General features: G+C 47.2%; 1 protein-coding gene across 1 annotated transcript in view; it reads left to right on the top strand.

The window, feature by feature from the left end:
• Positions 1-10,022: 10,022 nt before the first annotated feature.
• The window catches only part of IGSF5 (immunoglobulin superfamily member 5), a 42,432-nt gene continuing 36,543 nt past the window's right edge, over positions 10,023-15,911 (top strand). The window contains exons 1-2 of the mRNA XM_045813499.2: positions 10,023-10,279; positions 13,602-13,680. Of these exons, the coding sequence (XP_045669455.2) occupies positions 13,623-13,680 (58 nt within the window). The 5' untranslated portion in view covers positions 10,023-10,279; positions 13,602-13,622. The remainder of the gene's footprint in view (positions 10,280-13,601; positions 13,681-15,911) is intronic.

The following is a 15,911-nucleotide window of genomic DNA, read 5'->3' on the forward strand; positions in this document are numbered from 1 at the left end:
CATCTGTCTGTCCATCCATCCATCCATCCATCCATCCATCCATCCATCCATCCGTCTAATCTATCTATCTATCTATCTATCTATCTATCTATCTATCTATCATCTATCCGTCTGTCTATCTATCTATCTATCTATCTATCTATCTATCCGTCTATCTATCTATCTATCTATCTATCTATCTATCTATCTATCTATCATCTATCTATCTATCCATCCATCCATCCGTCTAATCTATCTATCTATCTATCTATCTATCTATCTATCTATCTATCTATCCATCCATCCATCCATCCATCTAATCTATCTATCATCTATCTATCTATCTATCTATCTATCTATCTATCTATCCGTCTATCTATCTATCTATCTATCTGTCTATCTATCTATCTATCATCTATCTATCCATCCATCCATCCATCCATCCATCCATCCATCCATCTAATCTATCTATCATCTATCTATCTATCTATCTATCTATCTATCTATCTATCTATGTATCTATCTGTCTATCTATCTATCTATCTATCTATCTATCTATCTATCTATCCATCCATCCGTCTAATCTATCTATCTATCTATCTATCTATCTATCTATCTATCTATCTATCTATCATCTCTATCTTCTATCTATGTATCCATCGAACACTCATCTCTCTATTGTGAGCTCTGTCTTATTGTACATTCTTTTGTACAAACTATGTGCATACTCCTGGTTGTTTTTTTTAGAAAGGGGAGTTACTGAATGAAAGATGACACTCATTTTAAAGTTCTGAATTATATAGATCAGGGGTCAGCAAACTTTCTCTGTAAAGGGCCAGATAGTAAATATTTTTGGCTTTGTGGCCCATATGTCTCTGTCACAACTCCTCAGCTCTGCGGTTACAGAGCAAAACCAGCCACAGACGGTGTGTAAAAAAATGAGCAGGGCTGTGTCCCAACAAAGCTTAATTTATAAAAACCAGTGATGGGCTGGACTTTGTCCCACTAGAGACTAATTACAAAGGGACGTTTTTAGGAGATAGTGGAAAAGGAAACTAGCAAGAGAAGCTGCTGAGGGCCAGTATGGAGGAAAGAGAGAGGACAGGGCACCTCATTAGTGCTCAGATCAAGAGTGGCGGCACTATGGCTGCTGTGTGAAAACCGTGACCACGGCTGAGCTCCACGGGAGGCCAGCAGCGCTGCTCACCAAACATGGAGTTTCCCTCTTTCCAGGCATGTGGACTTCCCTGCCCCCTTGATGTTAGGTGTTGATTTGGACAGTGAAGTATAAGCAGAAAGGACATGGTACTTATGAGGTGGGCACGTGAAGAGCCAGTATGAGGTTTGTCACGTTTCTGTCCCAATGCAGCAGTTTTCAGAGAAGCCTTCATCCCCTGGGTGTCTGACGAAGCAAGATGAGTGGGATGCTCCGGCCAACCCACATTATGTGAGCGAGATGTAGACTTGGGCTGTGCGAGGCCAGCGAGATTCGGGGTAATTTGTTACTGTGTCAGAGCCTAGCCTACCCTGACTGCTAGACCTAACATCAACCACAGCCCTTGCCTGAAATAGTACCCCCGTTACTGTCTGTTTTTGTACCCTACCTTATTTGTCTTTATAACACGTACCGCAATCCAACGTACACTTGTCTGCTCATTTATTTGTTGTTTTCCCCTCAAGTATACGCGCGTCCCCAAAACGGAGACTTCTGATGTGCTCATTGCTTTCAAAGCTCAGTGTGTATGTATTATGTGAATTAGTCAACATCACTGAAAACATCAACAATATGAAGAAGCACATACTAACTACAGGGTGTTGCGTGAGTTTACAGCAGTATCTCAGTTAGTCCTCACATACCTGTGTGAGGTTGAGTATTGTTATGCTTCTTTCCCCTTATAGGTGAATTATTCTCATTTTATCTACAGGTGATGTGTTTATTAGCTATTTCTATGTCACAGGTTACCACAATGGCAGCTTAAAACAACACACATTTATTATTTCCTAGTTGCTGTGGTTTAGGAATCCAGACACAGCTTGCTAGGTCTCTGTTCAGGTCCTTGCATGACTGCAATTAAGAAGTCGGTTAGGACTGGCATCTCATCTGAATGCATGACTGGGGAAGGGTCCACTTCCCAGCTCACATGGTTGCTGACAGGATTCAGTTCCTTGTAAGCTGTTGAGCCGAGGGCCTCACTTCCCAGCTGGCTGCTGACTACTGGAGCCTGGCCTCAGGCACGGTGCTTTGCCCCTTGGACCTCCCCAGCCTGACTGCGTGCTCCATCAGAGAAGGACAGCAGAGAAGGCAACAGTGAGCATCTGCTAGTCAGATGGAAGTTACAATCTTATGTGAGTACAGAAGGGACGTCCCATCACTTCTGCTGTGGTCTGTGGGTTAGAAGCCACTCAGAAATCCCACTCATGCTCAAAGGGAGGAACTTACACAAAGGCACGAATACCAGGATGCAGGGCCATTGGAGCCATCTGGGAGTTCAGAGAGGTGAAGTCACCTGCCCAAGGCGTGTGGTAGGTAGGTTGGTAAAGGCCTTGCTCCCTAGACCTTACCTCACTGAGATGGTGGCAGGACTAAAGGTGGGGTCACCTGGGTGGCTCGGTCAGTTAAGTGTCTGACTCTTGATTTTGGCTCAGGTCATGATCTCAGGGTTGTGAGATCGAGCCTGGGGTCAGGCTCTGTGCTGAGCATGGAGCCTGCTTGCGATTCTCTCTCCCTCCCTCTCTCTTTGCCCCCCTACCGCCTGCTCCTGTATGCTCTCTCTGTCTTAAAATAAAGAACTATAGGTGATTATGGATCAAAAAGATGTTTGTATTCCCTGAAGCATGATACAAATATTGACTTTGTTCCCACTAGGGTCAGAATCAGGGATCTGACTAATACACATCCTCTTTTTTCTTTTTTAAATACGAAATAGAAAATTTAGACTTACTTTAAGAAAGAAATCAGCTTTTAATGGTCTGAGATGATGAAACAAATTTCTTGAACCTAAAAGTACTTTGTGTTTTCAGGCAATGTAATAAATTTGTGTCTCTACACTGGTCACAGAAGCCAGCGGAACTATTTCTGTTCACCCCCTCTTTGTCTTTTTATTTGGGCCAACAACGTGTCCAGCTGAAAGACTACATTTCCCCTCCTCTGCAGGCGGCATGGACGTCTGACTGAAGTCTGGCCACCGTGTTATGTGGGGCTCCCAGGGAGGTGCCTTGCAGCCAGGTGGCTCAGCCTGCCCGCAAGTCCTCTTCACCTCTCTTCTCTGCTCCCCAGCCACCAGCTGGGCAGTGAGAGGATGCTGGGAATGAGAGCTTCATACTGAGGGCGGAGAGAAGAAAGGACTCTGGGAGCTGGTTCAGGACCACTTACTTCTGGACTTCTTTTTTTTTTTTTTTAAGATTTTATTTATTTATTTGAGAGAGAGAGCGCGCACGAGAGAGCACGAGCTGGAGTGGGGGGGCTGCAGAGGGAGAGGGAGAAGCAGACTTCCCACTGAGCAGGGAGACTGCCCAGACGTCTGACCGACAGAAATAAATAGGTGCTCTTCTAAGCCGCCAACTTTATGGTAGTTTGTCACTCAGTCACAAAACGAATCCAGTGACACTGCGAATTTCTTGGTCCAGGCTTTAAAAGACTAGCAGCCTCCAGTTTTTGTATAATGGAGCAAAGGCTCTTTGACCCCAGCAGCTGTGCTCTAAGGAAACCCACAGCTCCGAGGAGAGGCCCGCGTGGAGAAGAATGAAGACCCTCTGTGCAGCCACAGCCAGGCTCCCAGCAAATAGCCAGGACCGCTCTCCAGCCTGGGAACGAGGTGCCTTGGCAGGGCAGTGGCGGGGGAGTCCTCCAGCCGTAGCCGATCTGTCCCAGCTGACACGGTGTGAAGCAGAGAGGCCACCTCCCCTGAGCCCACCCAGACTGCAAAATAAATGGTTGTCCTGGTTTTCAGCAGCTAAGTTTTGGGGTGTTGTAAGTACAGGGTGAATTTTCTGCTCTGGGCCCTGGGCCACCATCTCTAATTGTTTCACCCATGATACGAGTGCCCTTAAAAGGAAAGTAAATTCATTAAAGACATTTCTACATGTGGGAGAGAAAACAGCCCTTGCAACTTGAAGGGCACATTATTCTAGCTGACTTTCTTCCTGGGATTTTGTGAATCGAGGAGCACAAGGGACAAAGAGCATTTTGCAAATTCCTGGTCACTAGGGGGTTTATTAACTTTGCATTCCAGTTAATCGCACTCACAAATATGACAGTATCCGCGCTGTTGAGGGCGTGGTGAAACAAGTCATCCTCGATATTGCATGTGGGATCGTAAGCTGGCATAGTTCTGGAAACTCTCTTAACTTTATCAATCATTTTAAAGTGACTAATATTTTTACATGATCCTAATGAAAAGAGCCTAATGTGGATAAGGCACCAAATGCATCATGCCCCCCCCCTTCTCTGTACATAAATTCATTCATCTCAGTATTACCTGCAACACTCAGAAATGGGAGCCACGTGATGTTCAGCCACGTGGGGTTTCTTATCATTATGATGCACTTATAATGATGCTCTATTATGTATCATAATAGAACTTATTATTATGAAGCCATTAAGACGGTGCTCACAAACGGTTTTTAGTGATAAGGAACAACGCTTACGATGTAGTGTGAAATTAAGAAGCCTGTAAAATCACATTCTACTATGTAATACATGAAAGTAAACATGGTTCTTCAAGTAAAAGATCTCTACTAGCTAAAGTATAGATGCAACTTAATTTTTAATAATAAAGAATTCTTTAAATTTTAGCCACTTAAAATTGTTTTGTAAGGACACACACATTTATGGAAAGACACTTAGGCGATTTGGTTAAGTGGTTGCACGAGTTCCCTACGGCTACCGTTACAAAGCACCACAAAATAAGACACGTTTATTCTCTCTCCGCTCTGGAGGCTGGAGGTCTGACAGCAAGGTGTTGGCAGGGCCGTGCTCCCCCTGAAGGCTCTGGGGGAGACACCTTCCTTGCCTCTCGTAGCTTCTGGGGGTCACCAGCAGTTCTTGGTATTTCTTGTAGGTATGTCACCCATCGCCACCCCTGTTGTCATGTGGTACGCTCCCGTGTGTCCTCATGCAAACGTCCTTCTGTGTGTCCCTGTGTCCACCTTTCTCTCTTCTTATAAGGACACCAGTCATACTGGATTAGGGCTCTCTCTAATCCAGCATGATCTCACCTAGTTTAACTAGTTACTTCTGCCAAGACCTTATTTCCAAATAAGATCACATTCTGGGGTTCTAGGTAGAGAGGAATTTTGGGGAGACACTATTCAATCCACTGTAGTGGGTTAGGTAAAAAAAACTACCAGATTTTGTATATAAAATTATATATAATATTTCAATAAAAAGCTAAAAATTATATTTGACATACACACGTACACACAGTCATAGACATACAGATGCACAGACTCACGCATTCGAGATCGGAAGGCTTTATAACAAATATCCATAGTGGGTCTCCCTGGATGGCAAGGTTTTGTGTTCCGCTTTAATGATCTGTTATTATTTTTCCCGAATTTTCCCCATTTTCTACATTGACAACACATTCCTTTTGTAATGAAAACAATACTGAATTAAACAAAATTTGCCAAAGTGTCAAAAATTAAAATAGCTGACGGTGTTGATTGCATGGGACATTAGCCCCGAGGGGCCCTATAATGATCTTGGGGAGATTTTGCTAATCCAGGATATTTCAGACTTCTTGCAATGTGCATGTATTTTGCGGCAACAATTGCATTAAAAATAGAAGTTTTTTTTTAAAGCAGTTTTGGGATCACAGCAAATTTGAGCAGACGGTATGAAGAGTTCTCTCCACACATGTATAGTCTCCGGCACCGATGTACCCGGGCCAGAGGGGTACATTTGTTGCAATTGATGGTCACAATCACACAAAATCCACAGTGGGCCTTAGAGTTAACTCTTGGTGTTGTACACAATATGGGTTTTGCCAAATGTGTAAGGACACCCACCCACCATTACAATACTGGGCAGAGTATTTCCACTGTCCCCAAAATCCTCTCTTCTCTGCCTATTTATTCACCCACCTTCCCAGCAATCACAGATCTCTTCACTTTCTCCATAATAGCAATTGCATTTTTCAGAATGGATCCTGAGGGAAGCGCTGGGGGTAGACTTCCCGATCCAGCTGAGATGGTGTTCGCCACCGGCATGTGGCAAGAAGCCTGATAGGACAGGCTTCGGTAAGTGATGCTACTTCCCACTGATGGCATTATGCGCAGTCACTCAAAATCAGGTATTTACTGACTGCAGGCAGAGGGTTGTAATATATTAAGTAAATAAAAACTGGCTCTTAAACAGTAGATCTCATATGAGCCTCTTTTAGCAGATACTTGCCATGCTGTTAACAGTGCTTGTCTGGGTGGTACGCTGAAAAGCAATCTGTTTTAAATTTTTCTCCTTTTGGATTACCTGCATTTTCTAACTCTTTTTCATAGTGAATACGTCTCACTTTTTAATTAAGGAAAATAACAAGCCATTCATTAAAAATGGCTCATGCTTATCCATGGGAGATATTGAGATTGTAGATGGTTTTTATTTTATTCTTTATATTAGGTTGAGCCTAATACGACATTGCTTTCTGTAGGAAAAACAGTGGTCACATGTAGGCATGGTTGTATTATCCACCCTACTACTTTCGATATTCTAAGAAAGTTCTACAGGGATCACGCCACTCGTTCATTTAAGTTCCTCAAAGGGCTCCTGCTGAGGGGTTTTAAGATTGTGGCTTTCATAGAAATCTGAAAGGAATACGTGTCCGAGATTTTATTTAACTCTCTAATTAACGAGGGAACCAACCAGCAAGACGTTGCAACAGTTCGATGGAGAATTCAAAGAACACACACGTACATGCTATCACGAATGTTGAAAAATTGACGAATAGAGGCAAAACTGGTCAATATCTGAAGAGCAAATATCAGGCGCAGCTTCACCAAAATTCACCTGCATCCCTATATTCTAGAGTCATTAGTATTACTGTCAGTCTTACAGCTTTGAGTTCGTCGGCTTCTCCAGAAATAGGCGCAGTAGGTGTGTTGCGTGGTAAGGTGCTGGATGGCTGGTTTGTACAAACACACCCGGAAGGTCCCTGTTAATCACTGTCTCGAGAATATACAGATCCTGTCCTCCCACTTTATTCCCATCAAGCAAGAAACGTAGAAAAATGTGTTGTTCAAGGGGTGCCTGGTGGCTCAGTGAAGCGTCTGCCTTCGGCTCAGCTCATGATCCTGGGGTCCTGGGATGGAGCCCCATGTTGGGCTCCCTGCTTAGCGGGGAGTCTGCTTCTCCCTTTTCCCTCGGCCTGCTGCTCCCCCTGCTTGTGCTCTCTTTGTCAAATAAATAAATAAATAAAATCTTTAAAAAAAAAGAAAGAAAAATGTGTCGTTCAGTGTTCGAGGTCAGGTGCTGGGGGGGGGGTGCGACCAACCTGGAATGACCACCTTTGTAATGAAGGTGTCCAGATGGCAGGCCTTGATGGCCTTGGAACACTGGCCATGCAAGGAAGGGACAGGTGACACATAATTGCTGGGCTAGTGGCTGCCTTATAAAAGCAGCAGATGCTTTGTCCAGTGGGCTGCTCCTGGTCTCCCCATATGTAAGCTCCCCCAATAAACTGGTATCTTGATTGGTGTCTCTGGGTCAATTCTCTGGTCTTGTGGAACCATCACCCACCCTGGGCTTAGAGTCCGCTGGGGTAGGGCTGTACAGTATGTATGTATGTCTGTATTATGAGAAACTGACTCATGCAATTTTGGAGGCTGAGGAAGGGCAAGCTCAGGAGATCTGGGGCTGTGGTCCCTGTCCAAGTCTGAAGCCCTCAGTCCAAAGGCCTGAGGACCAGGGGCACCAATGTCTACAGGCAGGAGAAGAACGATGTTCCAGCTAAGAAGTAGAGAGAGACATTTCACCCTTCCTCACCCTTTTGTTCTGTTCAGGCCCTCAGTGGATGAGTGGAGGCCCGCTCACACTGGGGAGGGATATCTGCTTTACTCAGTGTCCTGACTCAAGTGCTAACATCCTACAGAGACACCTGCCCAGACACACCCAGCAATAATGTCTAACCCGCTCTCTGGGCACCTCGTGGTCGAAGTCGAAGAATGAATCTCAAGGACAATAGAGTGAAGTGAAGTGAAATTTATTAAGTGAAGTTGAGAACAGAGAAGAAAAGTTCCCTAGAGTGAGAGGGGTCCTGAGTGGGTTGCCATGGAGGGCTTTTATAGTCGATCTTTTCTAGAAAACTGACCAGGGAACTTAAATCTTGACGTCATCACCGGTAGCACTGCGTTTATTTCTGATTGGAAGTTTGGTAACTTTCAGTGGTCAATTTGTGATGATCATGAAAATACCCGTTTATAACATTTAAGACAAACAAGATGGTCTCCTTATGTTCTCCTCTCTCTGGTTTTGTATCCCTCTGCATTTCTACTTCTGGGATTTCTGTGAGCCTGGTCACATAGCCCCCTGTGTGAGTCTGGTCAGGGCAGTCAGGGGCCTCCTATCTCTCCCTGCTTATACCTTAACCCTTTCCTTAGGCTCATTGTTCTGGAATTATTTGAGTTTTGAATTGCACTCAGCCTTTAGGGACATCATAAATAAAACACTACAACCCTGGGTGTATGTGGGAGACTATTTGACTCATGCATTGCCTCCTGGAATCTCTCTGTTTTGCTCACCATTTTTTATGACCAGCTTCTAACACAGGGCCTTGTAGGGGAGGAGGAAAAAAAAAAATCTTCTTTACCCTCTTAGGTGCTACACCTGGGACCTGTGAATTAAACTGACAGAAGACAGGTTAACAGGATAAAGGTTTATTCTGCATGCATATGGCAACCGACAGAGGAAGTATCTGGCTCACTAAGTGGTTAGAGTTAATGACTTATATACTTAATTTTAGAAGGGCAAAGTGAAGGGGCAAAGAAAGGCTTCTTATGGGAAAAACGAGTAGTATTTTTGGGTTTTGTTTTTTTGTTTTTTGTTTTTTGTTTTTTTGTTTTTTTGGAGGGGCAAATAGATTTTCAGGAGAACAGACAGGAGATGGGGAAGTAGTGATAATGTTTATCTATACAGGTATGCGTGGTCTTTCGATCTTACTCACAGTCACAAACTCCCCCTGGAGAAAGGATCTGGAGTGGGCTTTGTCTCCCTTCTGTGGGTAGACCCACCCTGAAGGGGAATTTATGGCCACCTTATTTCCCAGTAGTTTTTGCTTTTAGTCGGAAAAGGGAAGCTCTGAGAAGGCTTTAAAAATATAATCCGTTAAATGTCAAATACAATCTTCATGCCAAACTCACATCTTTTGAGGTGGTGTATTCTGATCCTGTTCAACTGGGGAGAGACATTTCCCCCTATTTATCTGTGTCGGTGTTGTAGGCTGAGTGTATGATCCATGCCCTCTGTTGGTGTCTATTTTGGTGAGATGCCCTTGACCCTGAGTCCCCTGGCAAGATGAAAACGCAGTGGGGGAGACAAGGCAGACACTCAGAGAGAACCCAGTGAGAGCAAACCGTTCAGCACGGTGCTGCGCATCCCGATTCTGGGTGGTGGTCTTTTCCAGAAACTGCCATGGTGCTCAGAGAAGCCAAGTTCCTTTGTTCACTGGGGGGGGGGGCACATTCCAGAGGGCTTCACCCTCAGGGCTTCTTTCCTTTCAGCCAAGAACCTGTTCTCCTGGAGGTGGAGGTGCCGGGCTGGAGAAGGAACCGGCTCCGCCAGCCCCGGGCCTGCGCTGACGTCAGAGGGAGGTTGTCCGGACCCATGTCTGCGGGCGGGAAGGACCCCCAGCCCGGGCAAGAGTGACCACCGCCCAGGCCAGGGGGGCCCGGGAGGGGCTTGGCTCTGCGGGACCGAGAGCGGCCCAGAGCAGGAGGAGCCGGGGCAGAGGCCCAGGGGACGCGGTCGTGGCCCGGAGGCCCTCGCATACCCGGCCCCGCCACACTGCCCCGGCTGCTGTTTGGGGCTGGCTAATGATTAGCAGGAAAAATGTCACTCTGGGGCACGCACACCTCCCAGAAGCTAGGGGCCGGTGGCAGGCAGAGGCCGCCTCTGTGTTTCGAGCCCGGCCTGTGACGTGACATTTCGCGGGGAACTTCCTGTTACCTGGTGACTCCGGTCGGGATTCTCCGGAGGCCACACAGGTGTGTGCCTGCGTCTGTGCGCGGCGAGAGAGGACGGTGGCCCAGATGCCTTTGGGACCAGAGAACCTTCTCTGAGGCCCCGAAGAGGAAGAGGGCCTTCCTGCCAGAGGTAAGCCAGCTCGCCAGTGGCCGGGCGTCTGTCCAGCGGGCTGGTCCCCAGGCACCTGTCTCGGGCTGAGGGGCGGGTCCCCGGCCACAGGCCTTTAGCTGCTCTCGAAGGAAAAGTGTCCCACGACCAAACACATCCTCTTTGTCGCCCACCTTCCACGAAGTTAAACATTAAAAGAGGGGGCTGCTCTGGGAGTTTAGGAATTCGGGATCATTTCTCATCGCGCGAGAGCCCCATTCACTGTGAGCCGTGCTCCGGGTACAGGGAAAGCCGAGACCCCACTGGAATTTGGGAGGTCAGGGTTCCAGGGCTGGAAAATCACTGCGCCTCCGTTGTTCTCTCCATGCACCTGTAAATGCCGTCTGTCCTTCTGTGGGAAGGAGAGCTACTCGGGTCTCTGGAGGCCAGCGAGGGCCCTGAGTCGGGCAGGCAGGGCAGCCCTTCCAGATGTCCGAGTGGAGCTGTCTTGTGCCTGTTTATATTTAAGCACGGACGTCTGCAGGCCGCCCCTTGCATGGATTTTGCTGTAGCTAGTTTTCACTCACCTGACAAGCACTTGTCCTTACTTTTGGGTTTTGGCTTCATGCGGCTGCCTGGAACGGAACATTTGCAGACACCTTCAGATTTTACGATCTCAAGTTATTTCCAGGGACCCAGAAATAAGGGCTTGTGTGTGTGGGTAATCAAGTGACATGGTAAAATTCAGCACTCTCCTTCCGGAGATCATTCTTTCTGACTATTTTTGCCTTGTCCGGGCAGTAAGGAATCCTGTCTATTTGATACAGTTTATTAAGGTGTAAGATTATAAGAAGACTGCAGTTTTTCACCCAGAAGTAGGTACTTCCAGTCTTCCATCACAAAATGAATGAGAAGTTCCATCTCAGGGATCTGTCAAACTACTCCCTAGAGATATTAACTTGCAAATTACCTGCCATAGGTCCTAATTTAATTAAAGCGAAGTATCTGATTTCAGTTAAAGCCTGAAATCAGCTTCCTGACGGTTTCTGCCTGCGCACACCGCTCACACGGAGCCGGGCACACACCAGCGTGTGCAGTAATCCCGCCACGGGGTTCCTGTAGCTCTCGGGGTTCTCCTACCCCGCCCGCTCTGGGGGTTCTGCTGGGCTCTTTGGACACGGAGTCCCCCTCCTATGAAGAAAAAGCCGGAATGGCCTGAGAGGACGGCGGCAGAGCGGAGCCTGTCGTGAATGCAGCCATCTGGCCGCAGTCCGGGGCCTGACTCAGCGCGGTTATCAGTATCCCCTGGTGGACCTTAAGCTACCCCTGCAGTTTCAACAGCGCTGGCGGCGCACTTGGCATTTATTGCTTTCGGTGAAATGTGTAGGCTTCTCTGACGTGGTGCTTCAGTTTCTCCTCCCGCTGCTGCTGGGGTGTAGCCCTCTGGGTGACTGTGCAGTGGCTGGCCTGTCCAGTTGTGCTCATCGAACCTTGACAATTAGTAAATGATTTATTTGGTGCTTCATCATTCAGGATTTGGAATCGGTCTGGGAAGGCTGTGATTTCAGTTCGGTTTGTGAACAGCTGCTGTACAGCTTGGGGCTGAGGTGTGTTTGTGTGTGTGGGGGGGCTCTAAGTCTGTTTTAGATTACAGCCAGGGGCCGGGCCCGCTGGGGAGGGGGCGGGGTCCGGCGGGGCCGGGGGCGGGGTCCGGCGGGGCCGGGGGCGGGGCCCACCGCGGCAGGGGCGGCAGCATACTTTGAACCTTACGTTCTGCACACGAGTGGTTATAGTTGAGCACACACGCTGAGTTTCGCTTTCCCAGCACATCAGAGAAACCAAGGGGTGGAAAGCCTATGTTCCTCATGATTTGTGAAAAGCCAGTATTCACATCAGACAGGCCCGACGTCTTTACGATGCTTCACACCACCGCTCAGTTTTATTCGGCAACCTGCATGATGTGTTCTGCAGACTGAGGTGTGGCGGTTATTAATCTGTGCCCTGTTTCACTGCTTGCATTTCTGCCTGTGTGTTGCTGTGGGGTCTGCCTCTTTCGGTATATACCGGAAGAAAGGGGACTGAAGCCCTGGACAGGTGTCAGCTCATTACAAAATCCCACGGTGGGAGGGGGGGGGGTGTGTATCTGGCGGAATCCAGCACCCCACATTTCGGAGGGTTTGGATGGATTCCCCCGGGTTCCCCCCCACCAGCTGATGGGGCTGTGAAATCCGTCTGGATGCCGGAACCACAGAAAACCATCCGCTGGTTAGGGCGCTGTGGGCCACACGGTGGTGTTGAAGAATGTTTGGAAGAAAAAGACCCTTTTCTGAGTCTCAAGGGCTGTTATTTTTGCGGACAGCTCCTGATATGATCAGTGGGTGATTTACCTTAAATGCTGCAGTGGGGTCTCACGGTGCTGGTGACTGCATAGGCCTGTCGCAGGGGAGAAGGGGAAAATCAAAAGGCAACGTGCAGGGATAGACGGTGAGCAAGAGGGTAATCCAAGAACAAGGGACTGGAAGGAAGGGCCAAGAGGTGTATGTGACAGGATACCCTGTGCTGCCGAGGGGCCACAAAGGCCTTACTCAGTCTACACGGGCCTCCCCTGCCCTCTCCCCCTTTTCCTTGCCCCTCACTCTGCCCTAGCCACAGAGCCCTCTCAAACATGCCAGGCACCGTCCCACCCCAGGGCCTTTGTACCTGCTGCTCCTTTTCCTGGAAAGCTCCTTGCAGGTACCCACACGGCTGTCAGCCTCCCTTCCTTCACTGTTCACAGAGCACCTTCTCGGGAGCCTTTCTCCAATTTCCCTAGTTGTGGTCAGAGCCAGCCCCCCCCCCCCCAATCACTTGTACACACACTCCTGTTCTATTTTTCTACATACCTTTGGCACCTCCTAATAAGCTTTTGTTCTATTTTTTCATTTTGTTTCCTGTTTCCCTTTTTTGATAATGTGAACTTGTTGTGGGCAGGATTTCTTTTTCCCTCAGTGATTAAAACATCACGGTTGAAATGAAGAGCCGTAAGCCCACGCCCTCCATCTTGGTGAGGGCTTCTGCGGTAATGGTATGCCCTCTGCATTCCATAATTTATACACGGGCTTGGGAGGAAGATCAATTAATACAGTGATTCTCAAACTTGAGCATGGGCCAGAATGGGCTCCTTGTGGCATTGCTTAGACAGATTTCTGGGCTGGCCCCTGGAGCTTCTGATCCAGCAGGCGTGGGGTGAGGCTGGTGCTGTGACCATGCCGAGAAGCTCTGACTAACCCATCCACGGACACACGAGCCAGTAGGGGCTCCGCGTGCTCTGAATGGCAAATGTTCATCAGTGATAGACTGTGACCTGCCTGCTTTGTTTTCCCAGGGGTGAAGAAAACGTGTGGAGATGGAGGGCAGCTGGAAAGGCATCCTGGCTGTGCTGGTCGTCCTGGCTGGGCTGGCAGGTAGGGCTCTCGAGAGCTTGGTGGAACATTCGTGGTCATCCGGTTGATGTGGGCAGAAGGGAACCCAGAAGAGGCGGCCTGGACACGTGACTGCCAGAAGCTTCTTCCTTGGGTCCTTCCCACAGCGGGGTCTCTTCAGCTGGGCTCATTTCCCCGCTCTGCTGACTGAGCTGTGGGAGTGGTCCTCCATGGGCATCTGGCCCACCAGTCCTATTCATTGGGTTGTCCCTGGTGTGGGCGTTTGCCTTCCGTACCTTCCCATAACTCATTGCTGTTGTTGAAATGGTTTTCTCTTCTTCCATTTATATCTGGCTTTCCAGGAAGGCCCCATTCAGGCATCACCTCTTCCCTGAAGCCCTCCTGACCTGGTAGTGTTCAGGGTGATAATCCCAGCTCCCATTTAGTGATGAGGAGGGGCCCTCTGCCTGTGAGACCTGACATTCCTCCCATCACTTCTCCTCATCCTGGATCTCCCCCAGGGTGTCAGTCGGAATGGACTCCAGGGTGCCCCAGGCCAGGCTCTCCTGATCAGATTCTGCTTTGCAGGAGGTGGAGAGAGCAGACTGTGGGGTCATTAGGGTGACTGGGCTTGGCTCCCCTAGCTTTCTCTTGATAATGTCTTGTCTAGACTTCTTTGCTTCAGGTGTGTTTGTCCTGTTTTCCCAACTAGGTTTTATTTTTTATTTTTTTTTATATTAAAAATTGTATTAAATGTTAGTGCACTAAATATTTCAGTTAAAAGTAGGAATGAATTTTAAAAACAAGACCCACCCATCTATGTATGAAACGGTCAAGTGAAATTCACTTTATTTTAAAAAATTTTTTAAATTTTTTTTATTACATTATGTTAGTCACAATACAGTACATCCCTGGTTTCTGATGCAAGGTTCGATGATTCATTAGTTGCATATAACACCCAGTGCACCATGCAATATGTGCCCTCCTTACTACCCATCACCAGTCTATCCCATTCCCCCACCCCCTCCCCTCTGAAGCCCTCAGTTTGTTTCTCAGAGTCCATAGTCTCCCATGCTTCACTCCCCCTTCTGATTACCCCCTTTCTTTATCCCTTTCTTCCCCTACCGATCTTCCTAGTTCTTATGTTCCATAGATGAGAGAAATCATATGATAATTGTCTTTCTCTGCTTGACTTATTTCACTTAGCATTATCTCCTCCAGTGCCATCCATGTTGCAGCAAATGTTGAGAATTCGTTCTTTCTGATGGCTGAGTAATATTCCATTGTATATATGGACCACAGCTTCTTAATCCAGTCATCTGTTGAAGGGCATCTCGGCTCCTTCCACAATTTAGCTATTGTGGACAATGCTGCTATGAACATTGGGGTGCATATGGCCCTTCTCTTCCCTACATCTGTATCTTTGGGGTAAATACCCAGTATTGCAATGGCTGGGTCAAAGAGTAGCTCAATTTTTAACTTTTTAAGGGACCTCCACACTGTTTTCCAGAGTGGCTGCACCAACCTGCATTCCCACCAACAATGTAGGAGGGATCCCCTTTCTCCACATCCTCTCCAGCAATTGCTTCCTTCCTTGTTGATTTTTGCCATTCTAACTGGCGTAAGGTGGTATCTTAGTGTGGTTTTGATTTGAATTTCCCTGATGGCTAATGATTTTGAACACTTTTTCATGTGTCTGTTAGCCATTTGTATGTCCTCATTAGAAAAGTGTCTGTTCATATCTTCTGCCCATTTTATGATTTGTTTATTTGTTTCTTGCGTATTGAGTTTGAGAAGTTCTTTGTAGATCTTGGATACCAGTCTTTTATCTGTAGCATCATTTGCAAATATATTCTTCCATTCCGTGGGCTGCCTCTTAGTTTTTTTTTATTGTTTCCTTGGCTGTGCAGAAGTTTTTATTTTGATGAAGTCCCACATGTTCATTTTATCTTTTGTCTCTCTTGCCTTTGGAGATGTGTCATGAAAAAGGTTGCTTTAGCCAATGTCATAGAGGTTGTTGCCTATGTTGTCCTCCAGGATTTTGATGGATTCCTGTCTCACATCGAGGTCTTTCATCCATTTGGAGTTTATCTTTGTGTATGGTGTGAGAGAGTGGTCAAGTTTCATTCTTTTGCATGTAGCTTTCCAATTTTCCCAGCACCATTTATTGAGGAGACTGTCTTTTTTCCACCGGATGTTTTTTCCTGCTTTATCAAAGATTAGTTGCCCAAAGAGCCGAGGGTCCATTTCTGGGTTCTCTATTCTGTTCCATT

The sequence above is a fragment of the Ursus americanus genome, chromosome 4, assembly GCF_024610735.1.
Source record: "Ursus americanus isolate L20-20 chromosome 4, mUrsAme1.1.p, whole genome shotgun sequence".
Lineage (NCBI taxonomy): Eukaryota > Metazoa > Chordata > Mammalia > Carnivora > Ursidae > Ursus > Ursus americanus.